Source organism: Carcharhinus amblyrhynchos, chromosome 9 (genome assembly GCF_965287045.1).
Source record: "Carcharhinus amblyrhynchos chromosome 9, sCarAmb.v2.hapA, whole genome shotgun sequence".
NCBI lineage: Eukaryota > Metazoa > Chordata > Chondrichthyes > Carcharhiniformes > Carcharhinidae > Carcharhinus > Carcharhinus amblyrhynchos.
Window position 1 is genome coordinate 15838242 of NC_137332.1, and position 9426 is coordinate 15847667.

At 43.2% G+C, this 9426-nt stretch overlaps 1 protein-coding gene across 1 annotated transcript in view; it reads left to right on the top strand.

The window, feature by feature from the left end:
* The window catches only part of ephx4 (epoxide hydrolase 4), a 41830-nt gene extending 32893 nt beyond the window's left edge, over positions 1-8937 (top strand). Inside the window, exon 7 of the mRNA XM_080196506.1 lies at positions 8239-8937. Coding sequence (XP_080052632.1) covers positions 8239-8461 — 223 coding nt within the window. The 3' untranslated portion in view covers positions 8462-8937. The remainder of the gene's footprint in view (positions 1-8238) is intronic.
* Positions 8938-9426: the final 489 nt, after the last annotated feature.

Sequence of the window (9426 nt, forward strand, 5' to 3'; positions counted from 1 at the left end):
TCACTGTCTCTCTGCCACCTCTCTCACCACTGATCTGCTATACAGTTACACAGGCCTCGCACTGGTTACCTGCACTTTAGAAATACACATGTACTCTTGTACTTGTGAATATTTTGTGGGGATGAGATACTTTGCAAGGGGAAAGGGGTCATTTATTTATCTGAAACTTTTTTTTAATGCTCTCTGGATGTGCTCACTGCTGTCAAGGCTTGAGTGTGTTTAAGTGAGATCCACATTGTATAAGATGCGGCACAAAAGGCTATTTAATAAGATAAGAGCCCATGGTGTTGAAGGTAGGATATTATTATGGATAGAGGATTGGCTAACTGATAGAAGACAGAGAGTTAGGATAAGAAGGGAATTTTTGGGAATGCAACCTGTAACTAATGGAGCGCCCACAGGGGTCAGTGTTGGGGCCACAATTATTCACAGTATATATTAATGACTTGGACAAGGGAAGTGAATGTATATTGTCAAATTTGCAGATGACACAAAATAGATGGGAAGTGTTAAGGATGACACAAAGGGCGGGCTTTACAGCCTCGCTCAACCCAAGAACAGAAAATGCCACCCGAGGTCAATGGACCTTCCCATTGTCCACCTCTCACCCACTCCGATTCCCATGGCGGGCGGGGTGGTAGACTTCCAGTGAGTGAGTCTACAGACTGATATAGTGGTATAGCAGGACTAGAGGGCACAGCCTGAAGATGTGGGGGGGTGAAGTTTAGAACGGAGTTGAGGAGGAACTTCTTCACTCAAAGGGTGGTGAATCTCTGGAATTCTCTGCCAGTTGAAGTGATGGAGGCTGCCTCGCTAAATATATTTAAGTCACGGGTAGATAGGTTTTTGGTAGGCAAGGGAATTAAGGGTTATGGGGAGAAAGCGGGAAAGTGGAACTGATCCACTTCAGATTGGCCATGATCTTATTGAATGGTGGGGCAGGCTCGAAGGGCTAGATGGCCTACTCCTGCTCCTATTTCTTATGTTCTTATGTTCTAGGTTAGGTGAGTGGACAAATAGTCAGCAGTCAGAACATAATGTAAGAAATTGTGCAGTTATGCATTTTGGTTGGAAGGATAAGGAATCAGAATATTATTTAAATAGAGAAAGACTGCAGAAAGCTGCAGCACAGACGGATTAGGGAGTCCTTGCATATAAATCACAAAAAGTTAGCATGCAAGTTCAGCAGGTAATAGAGAAGGCAAATGCAGTGTTAGCTTTTATTTCAAAGGGAATGGGCTATAAAAATAGGAAAATCTTGCTAAAACTATACAAGGTATTAGTTAAACAACATCTGGAATACTGTGAACAGTTTTGGTCCCCTTATCATAGGAAAGATATTGGCATTGGAGACAGTCCAGAGCAGGTTCACGAGGTTGACCCTGGGTATGGAGGGGTTTTCTTATGAGGAGGAGTTGAGTAGGTTGGGCCTGTACTCACTAGAATTTAGAAGAATGAGAGGCAACCTTATTGAGATAGCAGATTCTCAGGGGGCCTGACATGGTAGATGCTGAGAGGTTTTTTTCCCTTGTGGGAGAGTCTAGGATCAGAGGGCATACTCTGAGAGTAACGGGTTGCCTGCTTAAGACATGGCATGGTGGCACAATGCTTCGCACTGCTACCTCACAGCGCTAGGGACTCAGGTTTGATTCCCGACTTGGATCACTGTCTGTGTACAGTCTGCACATTCTCCCCATGTTTGCATGGGTTTCCTCTGGATGCTCTGGTTTCCTCCCACAGTCCAAAAGATGTGCTGGTTAGGTGCACTGACTAGGCTAAAAATTCTGCTTCAGTGTGGCGTCTAGAGGATTTTCACAGTAACTTTATTTCAGTGTTAATGTAAGCCTACTTGTGACCATAAATAAATAAACTGAAAATAAACAGAGATGAGAACAGAACATTGTTGGTATATATAAGGCACTTGCTTCAAAATTGCTCATTTTGACTCGAGCTGCATCTCTTAGTAACATCAATGATTTAAAACACATTTATTTCCGTTATAGTATGAAGATTGAAGAGGCTGTAAGAATCTAAATAATACACTGCATAAAGATTGCCTCCAAAAAGCATGAGGATCTAACAAATTCAACATATTTTCTAAAACAGTTTGAAAACATTCCTGTTTTTATGAACCATGTACCTGACATATTTTATTGTATTTAAATACCACAGAGATCAGATCTTTAACCTTGGAAACTGATAAATTATGACTATTTGGCAGACGTAGACGATTTGCTTGGCTAACTGTTTATTTGTGTTTTTTGGTGTTGTTTGAGTTGATGTCAGTATCCAGTCTCTGATCTTTGACCGAAACATCTCGCTGGTAAATTTTAATTGCTCGCTAACAAACCTTTCTGGGTTTTGTTTCTCCTCTGTTTAAAGGGCATGTGGTTAAGCCGATAAGAAAATATTCATTCAGATGGCCATAAGTGAAATTTAACGCTGCCAATTGGATAAAATGGGTAAATAATTATGATTTAAGAAATTACGGTGCAGAAAATTGAATAAAGGTCAGAAGGAATCTAGTTACCAAGGAAGACTTGTAATCAGCTGGGGAATGGTACCTGTTCACACTCAGTTTGAATTCGCACACGATCATCTTGGAAATAAACACTTTGGAAATTTCTCATTACACTGTTTTAATTAAGCCATTGCCCTGTTTAAAATGAATGGATTATTGTGCTAACATGGTTGTTAATAGCATCACACATCGCAGTTCCAGCCAACAAGACATTCTGGGGTGACTCCTTGCTAATACACAGCCAAATAGGCAGTGATGAAGAATCATGTGGACTCGAAATGTTAATTCTGTTTCTCGTTCCACAGGTGCTGCCTGACCTGCTGAACTTTTCCGGCATTTCCTGATATTATTTTAAATAGACAGTATTAATCTAAGAAAGACTTGCATTGATCTGGCACCTTTTGTGAGTGCAGTAAGAAGTCTGACAACACCAGGTTTAAGTCCAACCGATTTATTTGATAATAAACTCACAAGCTTTCAAGGTTTCCCTCTTCGTCATTCACCTGATGAAGGGCAAACCCTGAAAGCTTGTGAGTTTACTATCAAATAAATCGGTTGGACTTAAACCTGGTGTTGTCAGACTTCTTACTGTGTTTACCCCAGTCCAACGCCGGCATCTCCACATCATGACCTTTTATGAGTACAGGACATCCCAAGGTACTTTCTATCCAAATAAGCCCTTTTGGAGTGTGGCCATCATTATAATGCGGAAAAAACCCATTGCCAATTTGCGCATAGTAGTAGCACAGAAGCTGCAATGAGATAAATGGCCAGATAATCTGTTTCACTGATGTCGATTGAAGAATAAATACACGGGGTGGGATTTTTCCGGCTGCACTTGCCCCAAGACAGGAAAATCCCACCCGAGGTCAATGGATCTTTGCATGGTCCTGTTCCGTCTGGAAAATTCCACCCGCAGTCTTTATATCCGTGACCTTTCATTTTTACTGAACTTTCACCCGGATACTATTCTATTTAACTTGCAGTAAAGATTAGAAATTTGTCTTCATTGCACTCTTATCATCCTGTGGTACCAAATCTAATTAAATAAAACAAGGCTACAACGATGCAGACAGAGAATGAATTGCATTCTGTTAATCTCAGGCGATCTTATTGAGATCCATCATATGAAGATGAACATTTTTTCTAATCTGCATAAATTTCACCTTATAACATTAAGGAACACAAGTACTGAAGATTGAATCTTCGCAATTTGAGCATCAAGAACTTGCAGTTAGCTGCTTTGATGATGCTGGACTCTAGTAGGATTATTTTATGAAGTTAGAATGGATTTCCTAGCTAGTTCCTAAATTGGCTGCAGGATTATTTTTTCTCCTGTATTTTTGTCTCTCTCAGAAGATTATGAAGTTGGAGGACGGACTGTATGCAATTGTATCATTTTCGAATGAGATAAGTCTGATGGGTCCTTTCTGGTTATTTTCCTGTTCGCATGGCCACATACAGAGCTATGTTCCCTCAAAGCTACCCCATTAATGTTCCTTAAATCAAATCCTGAAAATGATATAGGACTGACTTTATTTACCCTTGTGGTCTGCCTGATCATTGCCAGAATAATCGCTTTATCCCAACTATAAATTTAAGCAAAAGCATACATTTGAAAAAAAACAACTCTGTCTTTATCCCACTCACATCTCATTCAAAATTCATTACATCTCTAACTTTTCCCAGTTCTGATGGAAAGTCGTTGAGGTAGAGGAAACTCTATTTCCCTCTCCAGGTGCTGACTGACACGCTGAGTATTTCCAGTATTACCTGTTTCTGTTTCAGATTTCCAATATTTGCAGTCTTCTGCTTTTCACCATTGTTTATCTTTGTTTTCGTAGCAAGATCATTGGAATTCCATTTCTTTTTCCACTTGCAGTGTTGTTAATTCACTCGTTCCAAGCAAGACAAGCTCGTCAGAATGTCAGAGTCAATAGATTCACATTTCGGGTCTTGGTTGTGAACCAGCTTTCACCCTGGCGTTGTTCTATTTTGGCCTCCAACTCATAGTCATGTCTAAGGACAGAGAAAGATAGCTTAATATATGCCAGGTCCATTCAAAAGCCTGTTGTCAGCAGGGAAGAAGCTGTTCTTGAGTCAGTTGCTATGTGATCTCAGACTTTTGTATCTTTTTTCCTGATGGAAGAAGGTGGAAGAGAGAATGCCCCGGGGTGCGTGGGGTCCTTGATTATGCTGGCTGCTTTTCCAAGAGAGCGTAATGTGTAGACAGAATGAATGGGAGGCTGGTTTGCGAGGTGGAACTGGACTTTGTTCATGACCCTTTGTAGTTTCTTGTGGTCTTGGGCACAGCAGGAGCCATACCAATCTATGATACAACCAGAAAGGGTACTTTCTATGGTGCATATGTAAAAATTGGTGGGAGTCATAGTGGACATGCCTAATTTCCTTAGCCTCCAGAGAAAGTAGAGGTGTTAGTGGGCTTTCTTAACTGTAACGTTGGCATGAGGGACCAGGAAAGTTTATTGGTGATCTGAACACCTAGAAGCTGGAAGCTCTCAACCATTCCCACTTCATCTCCATTGAAGTAGACCTAGGCGTGGGTAATTGTCCAATGAAAGTTGAAATTTCCTGGGCTTCCCATGCAGTCCTTGCAAGAAGACTTACTGAAGAGTCCTCCAGCATATATTCCAGGGTATGACCCTCCAGATCTGGGCTTACAGTGTTTGAACGCAGTGGTCTGGGGTCCCTCTATTCTGGAATTGTGTTGGATGTATGAAAATTTTTCAAATTGGTTGTGAGCTTCACTTGGAATTCTTCTCTTTGGTCAGGCTGCTTTAAGACTGAGGCATGGATCTTCTTCATCTTGGGCTTTTGGGCCTTGCTATGCAGGGAAGCTGGGAGTCTCTGGTCAAGAAGCTACACACAGGCAACAGATTCACATTAATAAAGACTAGGATACATTGTTTTATTACCTGCTCTCTCTACCTCTCCTACCATCTGTAATGACTTAATATACATGTTCTCAGGCCCCTCTGCTCCTCCATGTCCTTTAGCATCATGCCCTTCATTTTATATTAGGCGGAATTCTTCGACCTCACCTGCAGCCAGGATTCCCCAATCCCACTGCTGCGAACGTAGATTTGGCCAAATTCTCCGTTCTCGCTGGCTGCGGCGAAGGGGCACACGAGGCCGGAGAATTCCCACCAATGTCTCTCCACGTTCTTCCTGTCAAAATGAGTCACTTCACAATCCTCTGCATTGAACTTTCATCTGTCACCTGTCTGCCCATTGCACAAACTTGTCAATGTCCTTTTGAAGTTCTACACTGTCCTGCTCACTCTTCACGGTGCTGAAGTCACGATCGTGTGGGGCAGTCGGTGGAAGGTGGCCCAGTACAGGAAGGTACAGTCTAGGCTGCACATGAGCTTTTGCGGGGGGTGGGGTATTGCCTTTGCATCTCCTAATTTGCAAAGCCAGTTCAACGCTTTGGTTCAAACGTTGGTGGGGATGTATGCATCTAATGTGCGTGTTTCTGAGTCCTTTCTCTTGAGGTCTGACGGTGAGGAAGTGCACTGGGGACTGAAGTAATAACATTGTTGTTATTGTTGTGCCTGTACGCTCAGTGGAAGTTGGATTGTCTTCCATTCAATGTGTCTCGGCTATTGTTGCTGACACTCCAAGGTGAACTGGACAGGGGCTGCTGCTGTCACAAAATGAAGCCCTGACAAGCTCCCAGTGCATGCTGGGAGACAGCCACTCTAGCCTATGGAAGAATCTAGAAATCCTCACTTTATTGTCACTGGTAAAACATTTTGGTCGGCCGTGTGACCGGACCGAGATGTAGGGTAATTTTGTGACATAGGCTGGAGTCTTACCTCCATTCACACCGGTGGGATTTTCCATTCCCGCTGCAGTGAACGGAGATTTGATTGGGCACCAAATTCCCTGTCCTTGCTGCAGTGGGAGTGAGGCATGAACGACTGGTAAGATCGTGCCCTATATCTTTGTTAATATTCCGGATTTTCCTTTCCCCTCTGTGCCGAGGTGCCCTTGTATACCCCGCCTGCCTCAGCAGTGGCACCTCATCTCCCAGTGGAGCTTCTGAGGGCACTGGAGCTGCCAGCCCTGTGAGTGGACGGGCAGTATCTATCAGTCTCCCTCTCCCTCAGCACAGGAGCCCCCGTGGGTCCTGATCATGAGAAGGTTTTTTTTTGCCCCTTAATCCTGATTGGGTCTCCATTGATGCTGCCAGGCTTGCTGAGTATTTCCAGCATTTTCTCTCTATTATAAATGGAAAGATTCCCTTAGAAGGAGAAATAAATGGGGAAAAATGCAGCAGAACCAAAAAGCAAATGACCCATTCTTTATTCTTGACTTTCAAAGAACAAAAAGCGAAGAAAATTACAGCACAGGAACAGGCCCTTCGGCCCTCCAAGCCTGTACCGGCCATGCTGCCCGTCTGAACTAAAGCCCCTTACCCTTCCAGGGACCATATCCTTCTATTCCCATCATATTTCCATCTTATTCATGCATTTGTCAAGATGCCCCTTAAAACTCACTATCGTACTTGCTTCCAGTACCTCCCCCGGCAGCGAGTTCCAGGCACCCATCACTCTCAGTGCAAAGAACTTGCCTCGTGCATCTCCTTTAAACCTTCCCTTCGCACCTTAAACCTGTGCCCCTTAGTAATTGACTCTTCCAGCCTGGGAAAAAGCTTCTGACTGTCCACTCCATCCATGCTGCCCATAACCTTGTAGACTTCTATCAGATCGTCCCTCAACCACCGTCGCTCCAGTGAGAACAAACCAAGTTTCTCCAATCTCTTCTCATAGCGAATGCCCTTCATACCAAGCAACATCCTGGTAAATCTTTTCCATACTCTCTCCAAAACCTCCACCTTCTGGTAGTGTGGTGACCAGAATTGAACACTGTATTCCAAGCGTGGCCTAATCAAGGTTCTATAAAGCTGAAACACGAGTTGCCAATTTTTAAACTCAATGCCCAGCCCATGGACGCAAGCATAGAATCATAGAATCCCTACAGTGCAGAAGGAGGCCATTCAGCCCATTGAGTCGGCACCAACCACAATCCTACCCAGGCCTTATCCCCGTAACGCCGCATATTTACCCCGCTAATCCTGCTAACCTATGCATCCCACAACATTAAGGCGTGATTTATCAGGCATATTCACCCTGCTAATCCCCTGACGCTGGGGTCAATTTATTATGGCCAATGCACCTAACCGCACATATTTGGACTATGGGAGGAAACCGGAGCACCTGGAGAAAACCCACACAGATATGGGGAGACTCCACACAGATAGTGACCCGAAGCCTGGAATCGAACCCAGGTCCCTGGAGCTGTGTGGCGGCAGTGCTAACCACTGTGCCACATGCCACCCCATGCCTTATGTCTTCTTGACTACCTTCTCCACCTGTGCTGCCACTTTCAGTGACCTGTGTACCTGTACACCTGGACTCCTCTGCCTATCAATACTGTTAAGGGTTCTGCCATCTACTGTATATTTCCCATCCGTTTTAAAACTTCCAAAATGCATTACCTCACATTTGTCCGGATTAAACTCCATCTGCCACCCCTCCGCCCAAGCCTCCATTTACTGTAAGTTCTCCCATCTGTACGGATGGGAGTTTGGAGTCTCAGTTTGGTACAAATGAGAAACCCGAAATCCTGTGCATCCGGAGTTTAAAGCTGTAACTGGTGGCCCTGAGACAACGATTACTTTTATTTTACAGTAGCCTGCCCCTGAATCAGAACGAGGTGATGTCACCCACCCTGTTGCTGTGGGGAGAAAAAGAGGAATTTCTGGAATTCGGGATGGCCGAGATGACCAAGACGTACATGAGGAACTGCTTCAGACTGAACATTGTGCCTGAGGGCAGTCACTGGCTTCAACAGGATCAACCAGAAGTCGTCAATAATTTAATCTGGGCATTTCTAAAGGGGGTCGACCAGTAAAACATGTTGTCACTGATGATATGATTTAAGACGAGAAGATTTTGCGATGGTTCCAGTGTCAAAAGTAAATGTTTTTCTGTGTCGCTTAACTGTAGCCAATCCCCTTTACATGTGCTGTCTGAAACCTTCCAGTGGTCCTGATTGAAAGTCTGCTTGTAAGGTCCGTACTTTGTTAACGCACTATTTATTAGGCTACCTGTAATTCTGCGCAGTAACCATTTAAAGCTGTGGTGTCCCTTTATAAAATGTGCATTAACATTTATAACTGTGTGTATATATAAATATATATTCACATACGTATATCTACCAATACAGGTAGATGTGCCTATGTGTATATGTGTGTATATACAAAACTAAGATTCCTAAATTACAAATGACCACATTTCTGTGTACTTGGACTGACTGAGGGGTTGAATGCCGCAGAAAGTAATTGGGTACATAAAACTTTTGAAAGTTTTCTCTGTTTTCAGTGTGGAGCCGGGGGGAGGGGCGAGGAGGGTGCGTGGGGGATATAAGGGATATGGCAGCTTTAAGTCGAAAGAGGTCTGGTATCTTCTGAGGCAGCATTTTCGCATATATATTCCTGAATCTTTGCACATGAAAACGCCAGCCTTAAAACTTGTAATTAAGAAACAGTGATGTCACCATATAAATGACTGATACAATGCTCTTTACTGCTTTCATTCACTTGGTGGTGCCTTTCACTACTTTCTTACTGAGAAGAGTGCCATTTCCGAAAATTTAAATGGGGATGTTTATATTTTATATTTATAAGTTGTATAGATTGATGTTTTTATTGACAAAGATCATGTATTGAAAATAATGCTGTAACTTACAATCTGGTTTCCATATAGACAGTTTATTCATCCATCGGATATTGGAAACAAATTATGTACCTGGTATATTCCAAGAGCAACAACGTTGTGAATGTGGTTATAGCTGATTTTCTAAGTAGGAACAAACCT